Source organism: Malaclemys terrapin, chromosome 2 (genome assembly GCF_027887155.1).
Source record: "Malaclemys terrapin pileata isolate rMalTer1 chromosome 2, rMalTer1.hap1, whole genome shotgun sequence".
In the NCBI taxonomy this organism is placed as follows: Eukaryota; Metazoa; Chordata; order Testudines; family Emydidae; genus Malaclemys; species Malaclemys terrapin.
In genome coordinates, this window is record NC_071506.1 from 284,759,035 (window position 1) to 284,786,835 (window position 27,801).

General features: G+C 50.7%; 1 protein-coding gene across 1 annotated transcript in view; it reads left to right on the top strand.

The window, feature by feature from the left end:
• The first annotated feature begins 4,694 nt into the window (after positions 1–4,694).
• LOC128831351 (uncharacterized) overlaps positions 4,695–27,801 on the top strand; it is a 33,837-nt gene continuing 10,730 nt past the window's right edge. Inside the window, exons 1-11 of the mRNA XM_054017662.1 lie at positions 4,695–4,898; positions 5,918–6,274; positions 6,940–7,066; positions 11,630–11,785; positions 12,457–12,570; positions 12,818–12,922; positions 18,879–20,019; positions 23,565–23,616; positions 24,847–25,272; positions 26,387–26,743; positions 27,394–27,520. Of these exons, the coding sequence (XP_053873637.1) occupies positions 4,875–4,898; positions 5,918–6,274; positions 6,940–7,066; positions 11,630–11,785; positions 12,457–12,570; positions 12,818–12,922; positions 18,879–20,019; positions 23,565–23,616; positions 24,847–25,272; positions 26,387–26,743; positions 27,394–27,520 (2,986 nt within the window). The 5' untranslated portion in view covers positions 4,695–4,874. The remainder of the gene's footprint in view (positions 4,899–5,917; positions 6,275–6,939; positions 7,067–11,629; positions 11,786–12,456; positions 12,571–12,817; positions 12,923–18,878; positions 20,020–23,564; positions 23,617–24,846; positions 25,273–26,386; positions 26,744–27,393; positions 27,521–27,801) is intronic.

Below are 27,801 nucleotides of genomic sequence, written 5' to 3' on the forward strand. Positions count from 1 at the left end.
TGTGTGTATATTGCTTCTGATACCCCTTCCACTCGCACTGGTGTTTTAATAGCACCAGATGACTTACTTTCCCCTCTATTACTGCTGGGTTCCATTTTGCTTTTGCTTTTTGTACCATATGAGGCTTAATTTGGTTTTATTACTGCGTGGCCTGTATATAGTCTGCATCCGAATTGTCTTGAAATGGATATGTTTGCCATGCAAAGCTCGTTTGCCTTTCTTCTGTACCACTTTGTCTTGTCTTGTAACCTGGATGACAAATCTGTCATGTAACATTGTCCGTCTGACATTTATTCTGCTAAAAACAATTGTAACAAAAGTGAAATGGACATAAAACATATTGATTCAAAAAATAATTGTCCATTCTGGTGAGGGTTGGATGTGGTGACTACAAAAAACAGACGTGCCTCTTTGGAGGGCTATGGTAAAAACACACCATTCCTAAAGGTGAATTGCAAAGGGGATAGAAGAATTAGGTGTGCACCCTCTTAGGTTTCTTTATGGTGATGTATACAAAAGACCTGAAAGATTTTTATTACGTTCCAAAGAACGTTTCTTTTTCCTGCTCAACATCAAGTTTATTCTTCCCTGTTTTTCTAGAGGTCTTTTTGGAAGAGCTAGAAATGTAGATTGGGAGTTCTGTCAGCACTTAACTAGAAGAGCGAAAATGCTAAATATTTAATAGTGCTCTTTTTTTCCCGTTTTTGGTATTTGAGTTAAATGGCATGGAAGGTAAATTGGGTGCTTCTGTTTTCCCTGTCTCATAAAGAAAAGCAAGAGGATATCAAGTGAAATTGAAAGGCAACTAATTTAAACCCGATAAAAATAAATGCTATTTTACACAATAAATAATGAGCCAGTGGAACACTCTGCCACAAGATATTGTCAATGCCAGTTTCGTAGTAGGGTTCCACAAGCATGATTCAATGCTTATACAGATAATGAGAACAGCCACAATTACACTTATTAGGATAACAAGATATAACTGATCTAAACTCTCTTATTTCAGGGAATTTATTCTCCCCTGCCCCCAATGTATTATTTATACTATGGTTGAGCCTACAGGCCTCAGTCACCGATGAAGGTGCCATTGGATAAACTTGTCACGAACTGCCTGGGATTAGGAAGAAGCTTCCACTATGGAATTTGTTGTTCCCCTGAAGGAGCTGGTATTGGTCGCTGTCAGAGACGGACCATTGGATGTGGATGGAGAACTGGTCTCATCTGGAACAGCAATTCTTTTGTCTCCGACTTCAGTCATCAAGACAGTATATGAGAAGCAGCACATTTCAATCCAAAACCCTAGCTCACCTAGAATTTGGAGAGCAAAAATGAGCACCTGAAACTATTTATAAAGCATAATGTCTTGGTGCATTACTTTAAGTATGAGTTGTCCTATTGAAATCATAGTTGAGAGTTGGTAAACGTTAATGCTTGTAATGCTGTGGTAATCTAAAACCAGCCAAAGAGAGCATGTGTTTCAGAATCTAGTGTTTTTTATTCAAGTTATGGCTGCAGGTCTCATGATTGCCAAGATACACTCAGTTCAAGTTTCCAAGGTTAAGGGCTGGTCTTCACGTACACCGCTGTAGTGCTTTAGCGCCAATGTGAGAGCTTCTCGCATGGGTGTCGTTAATTCACTTCCCTTAGAGGCAACAGCTATGGGGGTGGGAGAAGCTCTCCTGCCAACAGCGCTGTCGATGGGCGGGGTTAGGTGGGTGTAACTATCGCTTGGGGAGTGGATTTTTCACACCCTGGGTACGTCTTCACTACCCGCCATATCTGCGGGTAGCAATCGATTTATCCGGGATCGATATATCATGTCTTGTTAAGATGCGATATATCGATCCCCAAACACGCTCACCGTTGACTCCGGAACTCCACCAGAGCGAGCGGCGGTAGCGCAGTCGGCGGGGGAGCCGCAGCCGTCGATCCTGCGCCATATGGACCCCAGGTAATTCGATCTAAGATACTTCGACTTCAGCTACGCTATTCGCGTAGCTGATGTTGCGTATCTTAGATCGATTCTCTCCCCCCCCCGCCCCCGTGTAGACCAGACCCCTGAGTGACACAGTTATACTGATATAGGTCTGTAGTTTAGACCTGGCCTAAGTCATGCAGTGTGACTTTCTTGTGTTGGCAGACTGTCTGAAATGACTCACCCTACACATCTGTATAGGGTGCTACCTCTGGAGCCTAACGGGTAATTTAAATGTAAAAATCAGTGTCTGCTACTCATTTTAGCAGAAACATCAAACTAATGTGCTTATCCTACAGTCTGAAACTGCCTTTAATGTCTCAATTCGTGCTAATCCTCCAATTTCCAGCTGCCTGAATCTGTCCCTCAAGACAACTTCAATGATGCGTGGTTGATATAAAAATCTATGGCCTATTGAATGCTGAAAAGGTGGGGGCAACATAAATTGTGCTCAGTATCCAAAGGAATAACATGCAGGCTCCTGTACTGATCATACTGTTCATTTCATATTCCGCTCAGTTAACAAAATCTAGGCCCAGCTCCTTAGGGGGTGTATCACCCTAGTTCAGCTGAAGTCAACAGAGCAAGGCTGCTCTAGGCCATCTGAGGACCTGACCTGTAATTTCTTAATTGAAACTAAACGGCTGTAGACTCCAGGCAGCCTGCTGCAGAAGGTGGTTTAGTTGTGAGGGAGGGTGGAGGGCTGGGTTTGGAAGTCGCCCCACTGAAGTCTTTCCACTGTTCACAAGAGCAAATCGAGGGAGGACTGAGCCCTTGATCTTCTCCGCAAGGTTGCCAACTTTGGCTGGACGAATTCCTGGAGATTTCATCACATGACATAATCTTTAATTCCTGGAGGGTTGGCAACCCTACTTCTGTGTGACCCTTCAAAGCCAATGGGCAGGGGCTCGCTCGGCGGGTGATCTCACTGTCTTAACGGCCCAGCCTGGACCCTAGGGTTACCATTCGTCCGGATTCCCCCGGACATGTCCGGCTTTTTCGGGTTAAAAATAGCGTCCGGGGGGAATTTGTCAATGTCCGGACTTCCCCTCCTCCCCCCTCCCATGCAGAGCGTGCGCGCGGCTTACAAAGCAGCCGGGGCTCCGACAGCCAGAGCCAGAGCCCTTCCTGCACGTCCCCCCTCCTCTCTCCTGAAACTTGACACCCCTCCCCTCCTCTCCCTCCCTGCATTCACAGATCGTCGGCCCTTCGCCGTCTGGAGCTCCGACCCTGCTCCCCTCCCCCGCTGTCGAGCGCGCTGCTCTGCAGCACAGTAAGGGGGCCGGGGGCCAGAGAAGCGGCAGGGAGGTTCTGGGGGGGGGGTAGTCAAGAGACAGGGAGCAGGGGGAGGGTTGGATGGGTCAGAAGTTCGGGGGGGGGGCTGTCTGGGGGTTGGGGGTGTAAGGTTTTGGGCAGTCAGAGTACAGGTGGGGGGGTCTCGGGAGGGGGCAGTTAGGGGACAAGGCACAGGGAGGCTTAGGTAGGGGCTGGGGTTCTGGAGGGCAGTTAGGAGCAGGGGTCCCAGGAGGGGGCAGTCAGGGGACAAGGAGCGGGGGGGGGTTGGGAGTTCCGGGGGGGCTTTCTGGGGGTGTGGATAAGGTTTTGGGCAGTCAGGGTACAGGTAGGAGGTAGGGTCCTGGGGGGCAGTTAGGGAGAGGGGTCTTAGGAAGGGGCAGTTAGGGGATAAGGAACAGGGAGGCTTAGGGAGGGGGTGGGGTTCTGGAGGGCAGTTAGGAGCAGGGGTCCCAGGAGGGGGGGACAGGGAGCAGAGGGGTTTAGATGGGTCAGGAGTTCTGGGGGGGGCTGTCAGGGGGTGGGGGTGTGGATAAGGGTTGGGGCAGTCAGGGGACAGGTAGGGGGGTAGGGTACTAGGGGGCCAGTTAGGATGGGGGGAGGGTCTCAGGAGGGGGCAGTCAGGGGACAGGGAGCAGAGGGGTTTAGATGGGTCGGGAGTTCTGGGGGGGGCTGTCAGGGGGTGGGGAGTGGTTGGATGGGGCGTGGGAGTCCCTGGTATCTGTCAGCGGGTGGGGGTGTGGATAAGGGTTGGGGCAGTCAGGGTACAGGTAGGGGGTAGTGTCCTAGGGGGCCAGTTAGGATGTGGGGAAGGTCTCAGGAGGAGGCAGTCAGGGGACAAGAGGCAGGGAGGCTTAGGGAGGGGGTGGAGTCCTGGGGGGCAGTCACAGGGACAAGGAGTGGGGGGGAGGGTTGGGGGTTCTGAGGGGGCAGGAAGTGGGAGGGAGTGGAAGGGGCAGGGGCGGGGCTAGGACAGGACAGGGGCGGGGCTAGGGCGGGGCTCCTCCCATCCTCTTTTTTGATTGTTGAAATATGGTAACCCTACTGGACCCTGCCCCGAGGGCCAGGTATTTACTACCCGCTGTGGCTATTTAAGGGGATTTCTTTCTGCTTTAGGCAGCCAGGAGTGCTTGGCTCAGGACAGGTAAGGGTGCAATGGCAGGGCTGGTACAGGAGCTCAGTCCAGGGGACTCTATGGGCCCTGGGGGGTTAAAATCTCCGACTCAATATCCGTATGTTGCAGGGTCAGCGCTGCCTGGCGCTGGGGAGGGCTCGCACACCGGGGGGATGGACAGGCCCTTTGGGGGCGAAGCTCCCAGGCCACGAGCTGCGTTCTCCGCCGCGCCCTGCAGGCGGCGCTGTCCGCTCGCGGCGGCCCTGCGGATCCCGCGCCAGCTGCTTCTCTTGCTGGGACCCCGCGGGCGAGGCCGCGGCTCCCCCCGGCGCTCGCTCTGCTCCGCTCCGCCCGGCAGCGGGGCCGGGACCTGCCCGTGGCGAGGCGAGGCGAGGCGAGGCGGCGCCGGGACTCTGCCCAGCCCGGAGCGGGAGCGGAGCTCGGCCGGGCCGGGCCGGGCCCGCTGGAGAAGCCCCGCCCGGGGGGGCCATGGCCGAGCGGGCCGCTGCCCAGGTAAGGGCCCGGCGCTGGGGCGGGGGAGCCTCGGGCCCCGGGACAAGGCGATCCCCGCCCGGCCTGGGCCCCGGGAGCCGGGCCGCGGGGAGCGCGGGGCTGCCCGGCCGGGCCGGTGCCGGGGGTTTGACATCCGCCCCGGGCGCGGTGTCCCCCCCGCAGGCTCCGGGCGCTGGAGGGAAGGAGCCCGGTTCCCGGGGGCGCCCTTGGGCGCACGTCTGGCCCAGCCCGGTCCGGCCCGGCGGGGGAGGTTCTGGTCTGTGCCGGAGCCTCCCTTGCCCCGGAGAAACCCGCCCTCGTGTTCGGGCTTCGTGCTGTTGTGTTCAGCCCCCGGGGAGCCGCCGGCAGCGGGCACCCTGGGGTGGGCACCCTGGGGTGCTGCAGGTCCCCGCCGGGGCAGAGCACGGGCTTGGGGACAGTGTCAAGACACCAGCTCCCGGTTTGCCAGTTCGTGTATCAAGGGCTGGGTCAATGGTGCTGACTGGAGCCACCAGGGTCCCCTTTGACCAGACATTCTCGCTGAAAACAGGCCACCTGGCAACCCTACCCGCCACCTGCGGCTTCAGCCCCTGCAACCAGGGCCGACGGGAGTGGGGGAAGCCGGTATAAATTACCGGGGCCCGGCTTCCCCCCTCTTGTGGGCCCTGTTTAGCCAGCCCGCCCTTGCTGGGTGGCCCAAAAAATTTTTTTCACCAGGGCCTGAACCCGCTCTCGGCAGCCCTGCCCGCAACCTCATGAAAACGGAGTCCGGTTTGCGACCCACAAGTTGAGAACCGCTACACTAGTTATTTGGCTCAGTATAGGGGTAATTGGGTAAAACTGAATGGCCTCTGGTGTGCAGGAGATCAGGCTAGATAATCAAATGGTCCCTTTTTGCCCTAAAGCTTATGAATGGTCCACATTTCATATGAGTCAGACATTGTGGGGTTTCCATTTCAAATCTGCTTCAGTACAGGAAGGGAAACAGTTCTTGGGCTATTTTTCGCTGATGCTGACTTTGTTTCTCTTCATGCAAGCAGACTCCTGCTGTTCCCGAACAAACTCCCGTGAGAGAACCCCATCATCACAGTACAGAGATCTCCTTGTGGACAGTAGTGGCTGCCATCCAAGCCGTGGAGAGGAAGGTGAATTCCCATGCCTCACAATTACTGAATCTGGAGGCGAGAACAGGGACAACCGAGAAGAAGTTAACAGGCTGTGAGAGGACAGCGATGGAATTTGGTAACCAGCTGGAGAGTAAATGGACTATTTTGGGAACTCTGATCCAGGAGAATAACTTCCTGCAGAGGAGGCTGGAGAACCTGGAGAACCTGCTGAGAAACAGGAACTTCTGGATCTTAAGACTGCCCCCAGGCACTAAGGGAGAAGTCCCCAAGGTAACAATATCCCAGCTAGTGCTAAGGGGTAGAAACTTAGGTACTGAACGGGCTTTCCTATCTTCTGATATGCAGGCCCTTTAATTCACTTTATTACACCTTAGATGCAGGGAGTGATCTTACTGGCCTCAAGGTGTCCAATAACTCACTGGCCAGACCCAGTTGGTCCAGTCGTTTGTGGATAATGTACGGGACTGAGAGTCAGGACATCTGGGCTCTGTTTCCAGCTCAGTCACTGAGTAGCTGTTCATCTCCAGCAAGTGCTGAGGTGGAAAAGTAATACTAGGAGCATACTTGTGCATCACTTCTGATGCAATTTGGTTGGAAATGATGCAAAGTGGTTGGAAACCTAGGCCAGAGCTGGCCCACCAGATGCTCTCAACAGACCACCTGCAAATGCTCCATTTGGTCAGTGGGAGGTGAGGGTGCTATGCGCTTTTCAGGAGACACATATCTTCTTGCTGAATTTGGCCCTGATTCTTCAGAGTTTCTGCTAAAATTAGTCCTCTGCTCTTGGTGAATCTAAGAGCACAGCACAAGATGCATTCCCTGCCATAAGGATCTCCTCCAAAACCTATGGAAGTCCGTGGCATTCACTTGAGTGAGCTTTGGGTCAGGTCCTTATAGTCTAAGAAAGAAGTTTATTATAACCCTTATGATTCCAGGTGCCGGTGACATTTGATGACATCTCAGTTTATTTTAACGAGCAGGAGTGGGAGAACTTAGAGGAATGGCAGAAAGAGCTTTACAAGAATGTGATGAAGGGGAACTATGAGACCCTGATCTCTCTGGGTAAGGATCAGTTTTCATAAGAACGGCCAGACTGTGTCGGAACAAAGGTCCATCTAGCCCAGTATCCTGTCTTCCAACAGTGGCCAATGCCAGGTGCCCCAGAGGGAATGAACAGAACAGGGAATCACCAAGTGATCCATCCCCTCTTGCCTGTTCCCAGCTTTTGGCAAACAGAGGCTAGGGACACCATCCTTGCCCAGCCTGGCTAATAGCCATTGATCCTGGCTAATAGCCATTTCACTCTCTGATTAGAAACAGTTCCTACTCTGGTTCCCGTTGCAGGTTATTCTCCAGTTTCTTTAATTTCCAGTGGATCACTACTTCCCAGAGCATTAGCAATAGACAGCTCATACCACACACCCTCCTATTTAAAACTAAATGGGAAACTGCAGATACAGATCTGGTCCAGTGCTTCCTAGCTGCAGATAACTGTTGTAGTTACATGCCGCAGAGTACGTGAATAGCCTGTTCATAGCTGTGATGCCGCTCTTATTCTAATACCTAGTTTTCCCAAACCCTTTGAAGCATGTCGAATGTCTCCCATTGACTTGAGAGGCCTTCAGACAGGACCGGCTTTAGCAAGTGCGGGGTCCGATTCCTGGGGCGGCACTTCGGATTGCCAGCTGGGGGAGGGGGGTCCATGGGGCTTGCTGCGCTCCGGCCAGGGCCGCAGGGCTTGCCGCGCTCCGGACGGTGCTCTGGCCGGGAGAGCGGGGCCCCCGAAGACGACCGCCGCCTGGGTGAGTGCGTGGGGCCCTCTTAGGTGTGGGGCCCGATTCCGGGGAATCGGACAAATTGGCCTAAAGCCGGCCCTGCCTTCAGATCAGGTTCAGCAAGTTTAAGCGACCTGTCAGGTCATGAAGGGAGACTGTGGCAGAGCCAGGAATTGAACCCAGGTGTGCTGAGTAGCAGGCCAGTGCCTGAATTACAAGACCCTCCTTCGTTTCCTTAACGAGCCAGATCACCCCATCCGATGGTAAAATCAGACTTCTGCTGATTTAAAATCTCCGTCCTACCATTGTATCGGCTAGTTCTTTGAGTGTATGTCCATAGGGTGCAGCACTGTAGGATGCACGCACACCATGCGTTCTTGACTGGAGACTACCAAGCACTGTCTGCAGGCCCATGCCTGCCAGAGTGGCGCCTTCAAATGATGGGATATAGGGGGGCGCAGACCTGCTGCCACTCGGTTCCTTCTCAACCGCCTGCGGCTCGAGATGGAGTGGTTGCATATCCGCTGGTTCTCGGCTTCCTGCCTTTCTCAATATAGTGATTTATTCTTCGTTTTTTCCTATGTTTGTGTAGTTCTTTTATTTCTGCTTTTAGTTTTAATACTTCTGTGTTTAGAAGGAAGATTATCCGGTCCCCTTCTTCTTTCTATCGTCCGCTTTGGTCCATTAACCTTCTGCATTATGCCAAAGATCCCGGGGTTTAAGTCCTGCCAAACCTGCCACGGGTCTTTTCCCTGTAGTGACAGATTCGAGTTGCTTTGGAGACAGCCACATTCTGTCAAGGTGTAAGATCAGTTCCGGGTTTAAAGGCAGGTCTCGGAAAGACAGAGAGGCTAGACTGAAGCTCCTTCTAATGGAATGCTCACTAGCCCCGGTGGGGCCTGCCTCCTCTTCCGTTCTCTCATGGATTGGTTACTGGTTAAAAGATGGGAAACAAAGGGTAGGAATAAATGGTCAGTTTTCAGAACAGAGAGAGGTAAATAGTGGTGTCCCCCTGGGGTCTGTACTGGGACCAGTCCTATTCAACATATTCATAAATGATCTGGAAAAATGGGTAAACAGTGAGGTGGCAAAATTTGCAGATGATACAAAATTACTCAAGATAGTTAAGTCCCAGGCAGACTGCAAAAAGCTACAAAAGGATCTCTCAAAACTGGGTGACTGGGCAACAAAATGTCAGATGAAATTCAATGTTGATAAATGTAAGGTAATGCACATTGGAAAACATAATCCCAACTGTACATACAAAATGATGGGGTCTAAATTATCTGTTACCACTCAAGAAAGAGATCTTGGAGTGATTGTGGATAGTTCTCTGACAAAATCTACTCAGTGTGCAGCGGCAGTCAAAAAAGCAAACAGAATGTTGGGAATCATTAAGAAGGGGATAGCTAATAAGACACTCCGACTGTCTAATGGTTGCAATTCAACTTGTTTAGAACCCGCTGCGATGCGGCCCCCTCACAGAGTGACAGCACACTCCCCCTGGACTTCAGTCCACAGCTATCGCTCTGCTGAAAGACATTCCCATACCAGAAATGTGTAGGACTACAACTTGGTCTTCCATTCCCGTCTTTGCCAAGCATTCCGCCATCTTACCTACTTCTAGGGATGATACTACCTTTGGTGACGCAGTCCTCTGAACCATCTTGGACTTGCCTCGCCGTTGAGTTACTGCTTGGGAGTCTCCTCTGGTGGAGCACCCATAGGGACATATGCACTCAAAGGAGGAGGAGAGGTTACTTACCTTATAGGACCTTGAGTTCTTTGAGATGCTTTGTCCCTATGGTTGCTCCACCTTCCTTCCCCTCGGCTGTAGGGGCTCTGCTAGGTGGTAGAGAAGGAACTGAGTGGCGACGAGTCCACTGCTCCTTATAGGCTCTTGTTTGGAGGCATGAGGGGCTGCTCTGCGCAGGCCTGCAGACACTGCTGTCTCTCATTGAGAGCACATGGCTGTGCACGTGTAACCTAGTGCCTAAAAAACTCCAACTCCCGTAGAAAAGCAGCTGGAGACAGAGTTCAGTCTAAGGCTTTTCAGCAAGGATTGCACAGGGACAACCTCCCCACATTCAAGTCCCCAAAAGAACAAAAGGAATGAACTTAATTAAGTACCAACATTATAATTATTATGATAAAGAAACAGTGAATAATAATAACTTAATTTCTACAACATAACATGGCAACTTTATAATCCACATACACTGTCTTCACAGTTATGCATAAACAGAAATAAAGAAAACAAATTAAACAGCTCAGCCTCCACAGAAAGACAGTGAGAGGAAACTCAAAGTTCCCAAAAGTTTAGGTTGAATTCACCTGAGTCTGAGTCTTTGACCACCAAATCTGTACAGTCTGCGAGTCAAAAGCATCATCTTCCCTCCACTTGCTGGCGGGAATCTTCAGTTGGAATCCAGGCGGACTCTTCCTCTGCTGAAATCACGGCTAGCCAGTCAGCGGCCTGATTAACCCACCACTCAGTTACGTGTCTAGATTGAAAACAAACCCTGTTACAAGAAAATGCAAAATATAAATGACTCCTTCCCCAGGATCAAATTTAAAGAAAAGCTGGGGAATCATACTAGTTGAGTTAATGTAATTAAAACACTTTGGATAAAATCAATACAACAGTCACCATATACAATTACAATAAAATAAATTACTTTTCCTTCCCAATTTCCCCTTTTTTAAATTAATACTGGCGGTGCTTCCCTGTTGTCGGGTTAACAACATCACTAACCTGCTGCAAAATGATTCAGAGTTAGGGAAAACAACCTGCTTTCTGCTCCTGGGGTCAGCTTCTCCCAACCCATGCAGGGCACAGGGCAGCTGTTTTGAAAAAGGCCCTGCCTGCTCGCCCTCCTGGTGTCTGACCCCAGCAACAGGGAACCTATTGGAGCAGACCCAAAACTACCACACCCTATTCCAGAAACTTCTGGATGTGGAGTTCTAAATCTGCCTAGCAACAATGACCCCGGAACAACTTATTCCTCTCCCCTCCCCTCATAGATCTCTTAAAGCAGTGGTTCTCAACTGATTCACCAGTGTGGGCTACATATGTAGAATCATAGAATATCAGGGTTGGAAGGGACCTCAGGAGGTCATCTAGTCCAACCCCCTGCTCAAAGCAGGACCAATTCCCAACTAAATCATCCCCGCCAGGGCTTTGTCAAGCCTGACCTTAAAAACCTCTAAAGAAGGAGATTCCACCACCTCCCCAGGTAACGCATTCCAGTGCTTCACCACCCTGCTAGTGAAATAGTTTTTCCTAATATCCAACCTAGACCTCCCCCACTGCAACTTGAGACCATATGTAGTTCTCTATATGTTAGGTGAGCCACATCCACGCAATATATAAACTACCTGTATGGCCCTCGGAATGTCACATGGGCCACAGCTGTGTGCTGATTGGGCTGCGGGTTGAGATCCACTGTCTTAGAGATATCTCCCTCTTAGGCAAGTTGGGTACACGCGCATCTTATGGTGAGCATACCCATAGGGATAAAACATCTCGAAGAACTCAAGTTACCGTACGGTAAGTAAGATCTCCTTTTGTGTCACCTGGTAATATAGCATTGAACATTCTTCCCTGAACTGGCTCTGGCATATCAACTCCCCTTCTATGCGGCAACCCCCGGCTCTTCTGTGGGGGAGCACACCCGACCACCACAAGGAATGGTATCTTTTTACAGGATCCTTATTAGGTATTGGCCTCCTTTCAGATCTGTCGTCAGCTCCAGCGAGAGAAGGGGAGCTGGATTTAAATCATTTAGCATTATTTGCAATGAATATTAATAGGCCATGATGTTCCCTTAACATCTGCTACCATGAACAGACTACGCTGTTTCTAAGCCAGACGTTTTATCCCGCATTGAACGAGGGGAGGAGCCGTGCGTCGGGGATCAGCGGGAATCTCTGGAAGGATTGGAGGAAAGAGTCCAGAAGAAGGAAGGGCTGGTGGAAAGAGAAATCCCTGTGGACCCCAGCGCAGGTGAGTTCTACCAAGTATCACAAACCCACACGTCCACTGTAAGGGCTTGAAAGTGCAGGGTTTGGGTGAGGGCTGGGAGAATCGTCGGCAGGGCTGCAGAGCCCAGCGCTTTGTTACTCATCATCCAACAAGCTGAAGGAAGAGGAGAGGAGCGGGGCTGCAGGCCAGTGGGCCACGAAGCGCCCTGTGCTCAGCATATGAGGCACTGAACTCCCTGTTGGAAGCGCAGCTCCAGAGCGCACTCAGGGGAACTGCTCCTCCTGGCTGGCAATAGGAGTCTCTCAGAGCCCTCAAAGTACCTGCCAGGCACGTCGTTTTCTTGAACTGGATTTGCACTTTAAAACCTACATGTCAGCCACGCCCTGTCTCAGCCCCTGCCACGCCCCCTTTTCACCCTAATCCCCGCCCAGGCAGAAGTTAACCCACTGAGACAAGAGGATGAAAAGTGGGCATGGCAGGGGCAGCTGTGTGGGCCTGCAGGCAACAATATTACAGGAGTGTAGGGATTCCTCAGGCTCCCCCGGGAAAAGCAATCCATTTCCTAGCAGAGATCTGCTTTCCTGAGGATCACCAGTTCTGCCTCTGTTCAGCTCAGGTTTAAAATCACATGTAAGTGCCTGGTGAATATGAATAAAACACTCCTTTCCCCTCCTCTCTGTCTTCATGAATAGGCCAGGCCATTTCCAACCCTGACATCCTGCCCCGGGCTGAAGGAGGGGAGGAGCCGTGTATCAGGGCCCAGGGGGGTTCGCCAGACAGAGAAATTCCCCTGGAGCCCAGCGCAGGTGAGCAGAGGGTTCGAACTCGGACTCAGTGAGGGGAGTGAATAGCCCCGGCCCATCAACTTGTATAACCGCATCTGTCTGGATGTGTTTGCTCATCTGTTTTTCCTTCTCTCCACAAAATGTCACTGATCCTTCCACCCATCCCAGACAGCTCCAGCCCCAAACCCTTTGCACAAAGAGGTCAATAGGGGTTGGTAAAACCCACTTGGATTTGTTTCTGTGTCTCATTAACATCATCAATCACCAGGTTCCACATCTGCCACTTCACCCTGGATCAAAGGAGAGGAAGAGCTGGATGCTGGGGACCAGCAGGAATTGGGGGAAGGAAGAATTCTCACAGGCTCCTGCATGGGTGAGCAATGGCTGGCTGCTCTTGTGCAAAACTCCCATTGGCTCTGAGGGGGAGTGGGTGTGACGGGTTGCCCCCCCGCTCCGGGGTGCCACCTGATGTACTGGGGTACCATTGCGCCTGCCTGACCCACCAGCCTGGGTTCCCTTAACACTGTACTGCTATGCAGCCTGTCAAGCCCTTCCCCAGGCTTCAGGCTGCACTTTACCAGCCCGCATACGGGTAAGGACACCCCCAGGTGCAGAAACACAGACCTGGAGATCAGCTCTGCATGGGAAGGCTCAGCTAAGGAACTGCCCAGTTACTCGAGTGCCCACCCCCCTCTGGAGTGTAAACCCAAAAGAACTGTGCAGCGTAAGTTAATAAAATTTGCTCTCTCCCTCAATGTAGAGGGAGAGATGCCCAGCTTTTTGCCCCCCAGTTATGAAGTCCACAAACTGGTTTTAGAGAAAAAAAAGTTTAACAACTACAAAAGATAGATTTGAAGTGATTATAAGTGATAGCAAATAGACCAAAGCACATTACCTTCGTAAATAAACAAAAAACGCAAACTGAGTTTAAAACACTAAATAGGTAGGATATAAATTAGCAAATTCTCACCCTGAGTGATAAACAGGCTGGCAGATTCTTAAGGCACATGTTGCCTTGGCTTGCCCAGGTTTTCATACTCAGGCTAAAAATCCTTCTAGCCTGGGACCATCACTTCCCACAGTTCAGTCCTTGCCCCCCCAGGTGTTTCCAGGGGTGGTGGTGTTGCAGGGAGAGTGAGGTACCATCATGATGTCATTGTCCCCCTTTTATATCTTCTCCCCACTTGCTAGAAAGCTCTTTTCCTGTGACTTGGGTCAAAGAGTTCCTATTGTACAGTGCTATCTCCAAGAAGATTCTATTGTACACAGTTCCTGGGGTAGTCCCTGTGTTTGTGTGCATTTCCTCAATAATCCATTAACATTGTTTGGCCTTTTTACTGTTGTACCTGAAAGGCTGCTTGTGGGTGTTTTCAACCCCCCAACATGTCTCAGTAACACATACATAGCCAAACTTCATAACTTCACATACAACAATAGCACATACAATCCAACGAGATAGTAATGTCTAGCAGATGAAGACTTTTAGAGTGATGCCTCACAAGACATACTTTGTACAAAAGATATCCTAACTACATGATAGTGGTGAATATTGAAGTGTCAGGGTGTCCCAGTGGAGCTCTAAGGGATTGAAGCACCTCAAAGGAGTTTTGTAGATACAGACTAACACGGCTACCCCCTGATACCTCAAAGGAGGTGAGTGGAATAGGTACTTGCGGCTCCTCAGAGCTCCTCCGCCACTGTGTGCTCTTACCTGTTCTAAGTGATCATTGATTGTTGTTTGTATTGCAGTCCCGAATCAGGGCCCCGTTGTGCTAGCTGTCTTTTTGTTCTGTGTTCATACAGCAATCTCTGCCCCAAAGAGTTTACAGCCTAACAGTAGTAGGCATCCTTCAGTTTTGGGAGCCCATGAGTGTGCGCCCCTGAGAAGTAAAGAATTTACTCAGTTGGTTTTATGGCTGAAGAGACCCACTTGAGAGAGAGAATCTCTGCCGCATCTGTCACGTTTAAAGGTGGTGTCTTGACCCTTTGGGCTCTGCCTTCTGCGAGCTCTTTTCTCCTCTCCTAAGCTGGACGGCTTCCTCTCGGAACTCCGGAGACTTGTGTTAAGCTCTTGTTTCCAATGGCTGTGGTCTTGAGTGTGATCTTCCCATTTGTCCACATCCACGTCCTTTTCTTTGCGGTCTCGCTTGCACACATCCTTGAAATGCAATTTTGGGCGTCCTATTTCCAGATGCCTTGGCAGGCTTTGGAAAAACTGTACATGAGGCTTTGAAGATGAGCTTCTGTGTGGGTTGTCACTGCTGCGTCATCAGCGAAGAGAAGGTGCTGGATAATGGCCTCCCGGGTCTTGGTTTTAGATCTGAGTCTTTCAAGATTGAACAGCTTTCCATCAGACCTTGTGTGCAAGTAGATTCCCCCAGTTGAAGAACCAATGCTTGTTTCAGTAGCAGGGAGAAGAAGATCCCAAACCGAGCTGGGGCAAGTACACAGCCTTGCTTAACTCTGCTACGAATCTGGAAAGCCTCAGAACGCTGAGCCGTCATATTAGACTGTGCCATACATGTTTTCATGGAGGGATCAAATCATGCTTACGAGCTTGGGGGGACATCCTTTCCATTGGGGAGGCCATCTATGGCAAGGCTAAGCTCCTCGACAGTTGGTTCATTGTCGAGTTGGTTCATAACAAGCAGGCTTTTTATGGCGGTGATGGCTATGTCCGTAACAATATTTTAATGGGAGTAAAGCTCAGAGTAGTATCCTACACAGCGATCCATCTGCTTAGTGCGGTCGTTGATTGTTTCCCTGGTTGTTGATTTCAATGGGGCTGTCTTCTTTGAAGTTGAACCCAAAGCTTTCTTGATCCCGTCATACGTGTTTTTGATGTTATCTGCATCAGCTGCTACTTGGATGCTTTCACATAAGTGCAGCCAATAGTCATTGGCACAGTGTCGAGCAGTTTGTTGTGCCTTGGTTCTTGCCACTCTCAACACTTGTAAGGTTTTTTCATTTGGGTCTCTCTTGTAGTTGGTTTGGGCTGTGCATTTAGCTTCTATGACTGGTGTCAACACACTGGAATATGCATCAAACCAGTCGTTGGTCTTGTTTTCCTTCTTCCTAAAGACACAGAGCTGCATCGTAGATTGTGTTCTTCAGGTGCTCCCACTTCAGCTGGTTACTTGTGGCCCAATCACTGCTATCAAGGGCTTGTTGTAGTACAGGGGTCGGCAACCTACGGCACGCGTGCCGATTTTGAGTTGCACACTGCCTCCCGGTGAGAGGAGGAGGAGGAGGGGCCGGAAAGCGCCACGCTGGGAGAAGAAACGGGGGAGATGTGGAACTTGGCTGCCGCAGGACCAAGCTTCTGCCTCCTGCCCCCGCAGGGGAGAGCAGTGGGGGGGGGTGTCCCAGCCCCCCGCCCCACTCAGCCCTCCGCTCTCCCCTGCAGGGGCAGGAGGCAGAAGCTTGGTCCTGTGGCAGCCAAGCTCCCCCCACCCCCATTTCTTCCCACAACATGGTGCATTCTGGCCCCTCCTCCTCCCAGAGGAGCAGAGCTGAGCGCAGCGTGCTCGCTGCTCCGTAGAGGAGGCAGAGAGAGGTAGGGACGGGCCTGGGGGAAGGGGGTGGAACAGGGCATATCCCTTCCAGCCCCCTTCCTTGGGCCACTCAGGGCAGGGGGCTGGGAGCACCACAGCCCTCTGTCCTGAACCCCCCACCCCAACACATACCCATCCCTCTGCCCTGAACCCCCCCACCCAGCCTTGTGCCCTGCACCTCCACACACCCCCAACCCTCTGCCCTGAACCCCCCCCACACCCAGCCTTGTGCCCTGCACCTCCACCCCCCCCAGCCCTCTGCCCTGAACCCCTCCCCCACACCCAGCCTTGTGCCCTGCACCTCCACCCCCCCGAGCTCTCTGCCCTGACCTCGAGTCCCCCCCCAACATCCAGCCCTCTGCCCTGAACCCTCCCCACACCCAGCCTTGTGCCCTACACCTCCACCCCCCCCCCCCCAGCTCTCTGCCCTGACCTCGAGTCCCCCCCCAACACCCAGCCCTCTGCCCTGAACCCCCCACACCCAGCGGGCTGAGCAGGCTGGCGGCGTAAGATCAGCGTTTTAATTTAATTTTAAATGAAGCTTCTTAAACATTTTGAAAACCTTGTTTACTTTACATACAACAATAGTTTAGTTATATAATATAGACTTAGAGAGACACCTTCTAAAAAAACGTTAAAATGTATTACCGGCACGCGAAACCTTTAATTAAAGTGAATAAATGAAGACTCGGCACACCACTTCTGAAAGGTTGCCGACCCCTGTTGTTGTATGTTCTTGCACTGCTGTGACTTTTCTTGGTCCGCTATGGTACTAAGGTTAATACGAAGACATCCTTTTACTTTAGATCTGTGTATTTTCTTTAGTTTAAGTCTGATCTTGCTGCATACCAGAGTGTGGTCTGTGTTGCAATCGGCATTTTGATAACTGTGGGTAATGAGGACAATGTTAAGGTTGGCATGCCTTGTGATGATAAGATCCAGTTGATGCCAGTGGCCGGATCTGGGTTGTTTCCAAGACACTTCGTGTTGCAACTTTGTCTGGAAGAATAAGTTTGTTACACAGAGATAATAGGAATAAAATTCTAGCCGTCTCTGATCATTTACATTCATCTTACCAGTTCCGTGTTGACCAAGACAGTTGGTCCATGCTTTACGATCAGCTCCCACCCTTGCATTAAGTCCCCTAGCAGAAAAACATATTTGTGTTTCAGAATCCTGCTGATGGTGGTGTTCAACTGGTCATAGAACTGGTCCTTGATGTCAGAAGACGAGGAGAGTGTTGGGGCATACACACTCACAAGGTTGACTGGGCCCTCAGATGTGAACAAGTGTGGTGCCAAAATTCTCTCTGATCCATTTGTAGGTGGCTCAGTCATCCCCAAAAGTGAGTTCTTGATGGCAAATCCAACTCTGTGCTCTTGTGTTTCTTCTGCACTTTTCCCCTGCCAGATAAATGTGTAGTCTTTTTCTCTGAGAGATCTGCTTGATGCTAGCCGAGTTTCTTGGAGGGATGTGATAATCACGTTGAGTTGTTTCAGCTCGTCATTGATCACGCCAGTTTTACGTGCATCGTTGATCTGTTGAAGGTCCTCAGGCAATCCAGTTGTTATGGTACAAATGTTCCAGCACCCTATCTTTAAGGATGTTTTCTTTCTTTTACTTGATTTGCCTTGTGTATTGGTCACAGGCAACTTGTCAAGTTATAAAATTCTAAGCTCCAAGCACCCATTTGAAGCAGGCAGACTGTGGCAGGACAACACCCTATTGTCTGGGGGTTGCCCAGTTTTATGGCGGGCAGTTGTTGTCCAGTAAGATACGATGATCTCTGCCACCATCAGAGACTGCTGCTGGCGCTCAATTCTACGCCAATAGAGTAAGAGCTTAGAACCGGTGACTGCTGCCTCCCGAGTTGTGTCGACGCTCGAGGCGAAGCTGGAGTACCTAATCCAGGGCCCAAGCCTGGGAAAATGATATGGAGGCCCTGAGTTGCCCATGCATCAGGACCCCGCTCTCGGTGTCACTGGTAAAATCCAGAGGAGAGAAAGACCCAATACGTCTGGTACCCAATCTGCTGCAGGAGTTGCCGGAAAGATACTAAAATATTAGTTCCTGAGCGCCTTTGGGGCTCCACTCCAGATTTTCTATCTGAGTTTACTCGCATAGACTTACATTCTCCCGAATTCACCCACAAGGCAGTGAGGCTTTTCTGTTAGGGTTTGCTCCCTTAGCCTTATGCCCTCCCGAACTACCCACAAAGCAGTGGGTTTGATGAGCCGCAAGTAGTACCATCTACTCTCATTACGGTAGCAGGCATAGCCTGACCTGACGCTTACAGTCTAATAAACCCATTGTAACTGTATAGCCATTACATGATGGTGGATGTCAGTCACAGCTCCCCCCCCTGTGTGACTAATGGGAGCAGTTGATCCTGCCTTTCTGAGTGTTTGATGTGATGCAGAAGAACGGGGCCCCTCCTTTACCCTGCCCCCATGCCTTCTGTGGGGGAAAGTTTACCCCTTGACACCCAGCTTGGAGGGGTGGTTTCAGGCTCATAACATCAGTCGTGCTGTGATGCAGGAGGTGTGTAGGCTAGAAGTGTCATGACATCCAACCCAAATTGTGCGGTCTAGCACATAAGATTTCAAGCCAAGTCGAGCCCTACTTCAGGTCTGTTGAGTTCATACGCTGAGGCAATAAATTATTCATTGGGCCATTAAAAAGTGTCAGGTTTCTTCTGCACAGTATCTCTTAGCCAGGGAAGCTTTCTTTCCAGATCAAAGCACTAATGCCCATCTCTCTCTCTCTGTAATCTAGCAAATGATGGGACAGCAAGCAAACAGGAGGAGAAGCCCCAGGAGGGATGTCTGGAAAAGTTAGAATCACACAGGACTTTGTTGGTGAAATCAGAAGAGGAGGTTTTGCAGAGCCTACAGCAGGGAGCGGCTGCACAGCTGGCTAGCCCCACAGTCATCAGAATGGAGCAATCAACCCAGTGCGGCCGAGACTTCAGCCTGCTCAAGGGCTTCGTGGTGCAGCCGGGAGAGAAGCCCTTTGCCTGCAGTGAATGCGGGAAGAGCTTCCGGCTGAAGGGGAATTTGGTCAAGCACCTGCGGAGCCACGCCAAGGTGCGGCCCTACAAGTGCACCGAGTGCGAGAAGAGCTTCAACTGCCAGTCAGACCTGCTGCGACACCAGATGATTCACCGCGGGGAGAAGCCCTACAAGTGCAGTGAGTGCGAGAAGAGCTACAGCCGCAAGGTGTATCTGCTCAACCACCAGCGTGTGCACACGGGGGAACGGCCCTTCCAGTGCACGGCGTGCGAGAAAAGCTTCCGGCAGAAGGCCGTGCTCATCTCGCACCAGCGCCTGCACACCGGCGAGCGCCCCTACAAGTGCACCCAATGCGACAACAGCTTCAGCGAGAAGTCCAAGCTCAACAACCACTTCCGCATCCACACGGGAGAATGGCCCTACAAGTGCACCAAGTGTGACAAGAGCTACAGCCGCAAGGTGTACCTGCTCAACCACCAGCGCCTGCACACCGGCGAGCGGCCCTTCCAGTGCACGGCGTGCAGCAAGAGCTTCATGCTCAAGACGAGCTTCATGAAGCACCAAAGAAATCACGTGGAAGAGAGACACCACCAGGGCGGCCCAGCTGCTAAAAGCCATGGCAGGTCTGTCGACCATCAGGGTAACGACCCGGGAGAAGGGCTGAAACGCCACATTGAGTGTGGGAAAAGCATCACGGGGAAGCCTGAGCTAGAGACGCTCCAGCAGGTCCATGTCCGGGAGCGGCCACATCAGTGTGGTGCGTGTGAGAAAAGCTTCCGATACGAGGAATCTCTGAGAGAACATCAGAGTCTTCATATTACAGAGCAAGGGCATCCGGAGGTTTCTCTGAGCCCCGGACAGGGAGCAGAGGCCGGACTCCTTGTTGTAAAGATGGAAGATACGTGGTAGCCAGTGGAGTTAACGTTCAGCAGGTGCGTTAGTCAGACGAAAGGCAAGAGGAGGAGTTGAAACGTCCATGGTTTAGAGAGAGCTTCACCTCATCAGATCTGACTGTGTCTGAGCCCCTGGAGGAGAGGTGGAAATCCAGCCTGTAGACTTCCTTCTGTCACTACCTGAAAGGGGAACCAGGGACACCAGCTGAGGGGGATTCTTCTCTCTCAACTGAAAATGCAGCAACAGGACCTTGGGGACACGCAGGGGAACCAACTTCTGCTTGGGAAATATCCCCACACGATGGCAGGGGTACGGCACCGGGAGAGAAAGAAGTTGGAGGAACATGAATGACTGGGAGTAGGAGGGGGATGGGCACTCTGTATAGAAGGCCTGTCGCTGGGCCTCACTGGACAAGACTGAATTGCAGTTGCTTAGGATATAAGCTGACATCTCAAGTTCAGCCCCATGGCCCACGTCCAATATAGTTTAGGAGGTCTGGTCTGCTCTTGTTACTAATGTGACCCTCGCTTTAGCCTTCACTCACCTTGAGGACCTGTGAATTCTCTAGTGACTCCAGCAGAAGAGGGACTCAGGAGTAAAATAAAAAAGGGGAGATAATGAGAAATGCCCTGAAAAAATTGGGAACACATGGGAAGTTAGTACTGTCGGTAAATTCAAAGAGATGATTTCCCCGAGTCCTGACCCAGGAACTATCTGGGCAGGTCACCACAGTGGAGCTTTTCACTTGGGCAGGGGGGGTGCGTGTGTGTGGGGGGAGGAAGGGGGGGATAGTTGAGGTGCTTCTTATCATGTAACATGTACAAATCTGATCATGACTCTTAAGACCTAAAGTTAACATGATCACCTCATCCTTCAGAGTGAGAAGGCAGTTGTTCCTATCTTCCCCGCAACACCACCTCGGCCATTTCATTTTATTTTGATGTATGTACTGTAATAGCATCGTCCGCTGTTAACCAAGGCTTAACAGGGCCTCTTGAATGAGTCCAGCAATAGGGACACATACTGCTACATCGCAGCGAGCTTGCAGTTACCTGCTACAGTGTTCAGGATATTGTTAATATCATTAATAAGCAAATCACACTTTTAACTTTTAAATCACACTTGTAGAGCAGTTTTTAAACTAGGAGATGGGGGAAAGCCGACTGCTGCAGAGGAGCATGTGGCTCGGACAGAGACTTCTCTTAGGGGAGAGTCTAATGATAGAGAATCTCCAGGGTATAGTCAGGAGCAGAGGATGGAGGAGGATAATGTAAGGGCCAGATCAGATGAGAAACATTCACATAAAAAAGAATCTGACACATCAGAAAAGGGCAGACAAATAAACAGTGACAAGTTTTTAAAGTGCTTGTACACAAATGCTAGAAGTCTAAATAATAAGATGGGTGAACTAGAGTGCCTCGTGATAAAGGAGGATATTGATATAATAGGCCTCACAGAAACCTGGTGGACTGAGAGCAATCAATGGGACACAATCATTCTGGGGTACAAAATATATCGGAAGGACAGAACAGGTTGTGCAGGGGGGGAGTGGCACTATATGTGAAAGAAAATGTAGAATCAAATGAAGTAAAAATCTTAAGTGAATCCACATGTTCCATAAACTCTCTATAGATAGAAATCTTACATAAAGTAAGCTGTCATGGGATAAAAGCAAAGGTCCTTTCATGGATTGAGAACTGGTTAAAAGACAGGGAACAAAGTGTAGGAATTAATGGTAAATTCTCAGAATGGAGAGGGGTAACTAGTGGTGTTCCCCAAGGGTCAGTCCTCGGACCAATCCTATTCAACTTATTCATAAATGATCTGGAGAAAGGGGTAAACAGTGACGTGGCAAAGTTTGTAGATGATACTAAACTGCTCAAGTTAGTTAAGACCAAAGCAGACTGTAACAAACTTTAAAAAATCTCACAAAACTAAGTGATTGGGCAACAAAATGGCAAATGAAATTTAATGTGGATAAATGTAAAGTAATGCACATTGGAAAAAATAACCCCAACTATACATACAATATGAAGGGGGCTAATTTAGCTACAACAAGTCAGGACAAAAATCTTGGAGTCATCGTGCATAGTTCTCTGAAGATGTCCATGCAGTGTGTAGAGGTGGTCAAAAAAGCAAACGGGATGTTAGGAATCATTAGAAAGGGGCTAGAGAATAAGACTGAGAATATATTATTGCCCTTATATAAATCGATGGTACGCCCTCATCTTGAATACTGCGTACAGATGTGGTCTCATCTCAAAAAAGATATACTGGCACTAGAAAAGGTTCAGAAAAGGGCAACTAAAATGATTAGGAGTTTGGAACGGGTCCCATATGAGGAGAGATTAAAGAGGCTAGGACTCTTCAGCTTGGAAAAGAGGAGACTAAGGGGGGATATGATAGAGGTATATAAAATCATGAGTGATGTGGAGAAAGTGGATAAGGAAAAGTTATTTACTTATTCCCATAACACAAGAACTAGGGGTCACCAAATGAAATTAATAGGCAGCAGGTTTAAAACAAATAAAAGGAAGTTCTTCTTCAAACAGCACACAGTCAACCTGTGGAACTCCTTGCCTGAGGAGGTTGTAAAGGCTAGGACTATAACAGCGTTTAAAAGAGAACTGGATAAAATTCATGGAGGTTAAGTCCATTCATGGCTATTAGCCAGGATGGGTAAGGAATGGTGTCCCTAGCCTCTGTTTGTCAGAGGGTGGAGATGGATGGCAGGAGAGAGATCACTTGATCATTGCCTGTTAGGTCCATTTCGTTTGGGGCACCTGGCAGTGGCCACTGTCGGTAGACAGGATACTGGGCTAGATGGACCTTTGGTCTGATCCGGTACGGCCGTTCTTATGATGGACCCTATTGCAATGTGTAGACAGGCAGTGGAGTGAAGGGTGCTGTTGCTTACTCCTTCCAACTGCTCAGGTGCTTCTTCAGTCCCCATTGCATTGGTTTTCGCCTTACTGATTTTTAATACGTTTACACTAATTGGGAAGCAGAGCCTTCACTCTCACCCAAAAGACACTGTTAACTCTTGCAATCGTGTCTTGAGTCTTGGGATATTGGGTGTTTTTCAAGACCCATCTCCTAGAGGCAACTGATTACAGGAGGCTCTACGCTTTAGTTTAAACCCTTCCCCCTCTCCCCATTTCTGTTCCTTGTTGTGGAGAAAAACTTGAAAATGTGACCAAGTGTAACCTAAAATCTCAAGTATCAGAGGGGTAGCCATGTTAGTCTGTATCCACAAAACTAACCAGGAGTCCGGTGGCATCTTAAAGACTAACAGATTTATTTGGGCATAAGCTTTTGTAGGTAAAAAACCCACTTCTTCAGATGCACGGAGTGAAAAATACAGCCTGTAATTTTCACTCTATGCATCTGAAGAAGTGGGTTTTCTACCTATGAAAGCTTATGCCCAAATAAACTTGTTAGTCTTTAAGGTGCTAAAATCTCAGAAGGCCAAAAAGAAGAACCCAACATTTATTAGTTTTTAAATCATGATTTTGAGGGGCCTGACTCATGATTTTTGAACCTGTGGCATTGGCAGTGATGCAAGTATCTCTTTTGTGTGGCTACATCACATGGGTGGAGTCCCCCCTGTACAGAGACTGCTCAAGGCTTCTGTCCCATAGCGGTTACCCCATTTCAGCTTCTTTTGGCCTGACTCTTATCTCATGTAGGGCAGTGTTACTCCTTTGACTTCAATGGAGTTACTGTTGATTTACACCACTATGAGTGAGAGTAGTCTCAGGGCCTGTGTTTTCCTAACAGATTTTCCTCAAAGCAGGCATGTCTGTCGTTCCTCACAATACCCCTTTCCTAGCAAAGCCTTCCTTTTGATAACACTCTGCCCCTCTCTGGCTGCTAAGTTTAATCCATCCTCTGGATCATCGTTTCTGTTTTGGATACTGTGTTTTAAAAACTGATTTTGTGATTGATGAGAACTAAAGGCAAAGTTTAAGAATATGAGGGTGCCTTATTTACTTGAGCAACAAAAAAATACCCATTGCCAATGTCATAAGAGCATAACGTAGGAGTGGCCCTACTGGGTCAGACCAATGGTCCGTCTAGCCCAGTGTCCTGTCTTCTGACAGTGGCCGGTGCCAGATGCTTCAGGCAGTTGGAGGTTTAGGGACATCCGGTGTATAGGGCTGTGTCCTTTGGCCATCTTGGCTATAGCCATTGATGGACCTGTCCTCCATGAACTTACCTAATTTTTTTAACCTAGCTATAATCTTGGCCTTCACACTGTCCAGTGGCAATGAGTTCCACAGGTTTACTGTGTGGTGTGTGAAGAAGTACTTCCTTTGTTTTAAACCTGGTGTGGATTATCTCCTATCCCCCCAGCACAGTGTGGGTGCTAGCGATGGAACTGAGCCCATTACAATCGGGGAGAGGGAACGGGGAATTTACCTGTCAGCTCTCAGAAGGAAAATGCAGGTGACTCACAGCATCCACAAATGGGTTGGCGCTGAGGAGGGGAGACAAAAGGCCTAGAGTTATTTTAGATTCTTTTAAACACCCTCCCTAAGTCACTGACCATATGATACCAAGCAAACTTTCCAACAACTTTGCATTACAAATATCTTCAGCCCCTTTTCTCCTCCCTCCCTGTGGGTTTTACTGCAGGCCCAGTAGCCCAAGCACCACTCCCTGTTTTGTTCTGGTCCCAGACCTGGTTTCCTGGGGGACAATTTGGTACTGGCTGGAACCCCCCCCCAGGCCAAGGCAGCCCCCGGAGGGAGCTCGGGGTCACCTGAGATGGGGCCCATGGCCCTGGCTAGTGGCGGGCGGTCAGTGCTTTGTCCCACGCGTGGACCGTGGACTAGGGGCAAGTGCCCTGCGGTCCCCCCACTTCCCCCATTGCTGTCGCCGGCTCTCTGGCTGGCGGGGGCCGCCCGTGGCCTGAGGACACGGGGATGGGCGGGTCCCCCGGGGGCGGAGCCTGGTCTCGCCCGGTGACGGCGGGGAAAGGGAGGCGATTCCCGCCACCAGGGGCCGCTGCCGCCCCGCTCCTCCCCGCCCCGCCGCTCCCGGGCCCCGGCAGCCAGGCCGCGGCTCCCCCCGGCGGCGCTCGCTCTGCTCCGCTCCGCCCGGCAGCGGGGCCGGGACCTGCCCGTGGCGAGGCGAGGCGAGGCGAGGCGGCGCCGGGACTCTGCCCAGCCCGGAGCGGGAGCGGAGCTCGGCCGGGCCGGGCCGGGCCCGCTGGAGAAGCCCCGCCCGGGGGGGCCATGGCCGAGCGGGCCGCTGCCCAGGTAAGGGCCCGGCGCTGGGGCGGGGGAGCCTCGGGCCCCGGGACAAGGCGATCCCCGCCCGGCCTGGGCCCCGGGAGCCGGGGAGCGCGGGGCTGCCCGGCCGGGCCGGTGCCGGGGGTTTGACATCCGCCCCGGGCGCGGTGTCCCCCCCGCAGGCTCCGGGCGCTGGAGGGAAGGAGCCCGGTTCCCGGGGGCGCCCTTGGGCGCACGTCTGGCCCAGCCCGGTCCGGCCCGGCGGGGGAGGTTCTGGTCTGTGCCGGAGCCTCCCTTGCCCCGGAGAAACCCGCCCTCGTGTTCGGGCTTCGTGCTGTTGTGTTCAGCCCCCGGGGAGCCGCCGGCAGCGGGCACCCTGGGGTGGGCACCCTGGGGTGCTGCAGGTCCCCGCCGGGGCAGAGCGCGGGCTTGGGGACAGTGTCAAGACACCAGCTCCCGGCGGCTGGAACGCACTAGTTACTGGCCTGAGTCTAGGACTAACAAGTGGGTAAAAGGGACTGGCCTGTTGTGTGCTGGTCAGGATAGATCAGGGGGTCTCAAACTGGGGGGTCACGAGCTGTCAGCCTCCACCCCAAACCTCGCTTTGCCGCCAGCGTTTATCATGGTGTTAAATGTATACAAAAGTGGTTTTAATTTATAAGGGGCTTGCTATGTGAAAGGGGGCACCCGTACAAAAGTTTGAGAACCACTGGGCTAGATGATGGAATGGTCCCTTTTAGCCCTATAGCCTATGAATATCCCATACTTCAAATGAGTCAGACATTGTGGGGTTTCCATTTCAAATCCCCTTCAGGACAGGAAGGGAAATAGTTTTCCCCTGTGTGGATCCTGACTGTAGGAGAAGATCCAGCCCCAGGTAGGCTGTTTTTTCCTGCTTTCTTTTTTTTAATGTTCTCATTACAATAAAATCGACTTAGAGCCACTTTTAAAACCGTACATAAAATCTCACTCGCAGTTCCCATCCCTGAGTGAACAGGACTAAAAAATATCAAACAAACCAACCCACGCTTGTTTCTCTCCCTGCTCAGCCCTTAGCATAGCGACACGCTCAGTGGGTTTTTGTTAGAGAGGTTCTTTCGGGGGATGGGTGCTGACTTTCAGTTTCTCTTCTTGCAAACAGGATCCCGCTGTCCCTGAACACACTCCTGTGAGCGAAGCCCATCCTCACACTACAGAGATCTCCTTGTGGACAGTAGTGGCTGCCATCCAAGCCGTGGAGAGGAAGGTGAATTCCCATGCCACGCGATTACTGAATCTGGAGGGGAGAACAGGGACAACCGAGAAGAAGTTAGCAGGCTGTGAGAGGACAGCGATGGAATTTGGTAACCAGCTGGAGAGTAAATGGACTATTTTGGGAACTCTGATCCAGGAGAATAACTTCCTGCATAGGAGGCTGGAGAACATGGAGAACCTGCTGAAGAACAGGAACTTCTGGATTTTAAGACTGCCCCCAGGCACTAAGGGAGAAGTCCCCAAGGTAACAATATCCTAGCTAGTGTTGAGGGGTAGAAACTTAGGTACTGAACGGGCTTTCCTATCTTCTGATATGCAGGCCCTTTAATTCACCACTGTATAAGAGTGTGGATGCAGGGAGTGATCTTATTGGCTTCATGGTATCCAATAACTCACTTGCCAGACTCGGTCGGTCCAATCATTTATGTATAATGTACAGGACATCTGGGTTCTGTTTCCAGCTCAGTCACTGATTTGCTGTTCACCTCCAGCAAGAGCTGATGTGGAAAAGTAATATTAGGAACGTACTTACGCATCACTTCTGATGCAATTTGGAAACAGTGGTTGGAAACCTAGATGAGAGCCAGTCCCATGTGCCCAGCCAACCAGATGCTCTCCACAGACTACCTGCTGCAAATACTGGCGAGGCGAAGGGTGCTCTGCACCTTTCAGGAGACACATATCTTTTTGCTGATTTTGGCCCTGACTCTTCAAAGTTTCTGCTAAAATTGTTCGTCCAGACTTGGTGCATCTAAGAGCACAGCATAAGATACATTTCCTGCCATAAGGATCTTCTCCAAAGCCTGTGGAAGTCAATGGCATTCACTTTGGCGGGCTTCGAGTCAAGCCGATATAGTCTAAGAAAGAAGCTTACTGTAACCCTTGTGATTCCAGGTGCCGGTGACATTTGATGATGTCTCCGTCTATTTCAACGAGCAGGAGTGGGAGAACTTAGACGAATGGCAGAAAGAGCTTTACAAGAACGTGATGAAGGGGAACTATGAGACCCTGATCTCCCTGGGTAAGGATCGGTTTTCACTCTCTGATTAGAAATAGTTGCTACTCTGGTTCCCGTTGTAGGTTATTCTCCAGTTCTTTTGATTTCCAGTGAATCACTACTTCCCAGAGCATTAGCAATAGACAGCTCATACCACACACCCTCCTATTTAAAACTCTTTTCTTCTAATATCTAGTTTTCCCAAACCCTTTGAAGGATATGGAATGTCTCCCATTGACTTCCAAGGGCTTGGGATCACGTTCGGCAAGTTTAAGTGACTTCCCAGGTCCCCCAGGGAGTCTGTG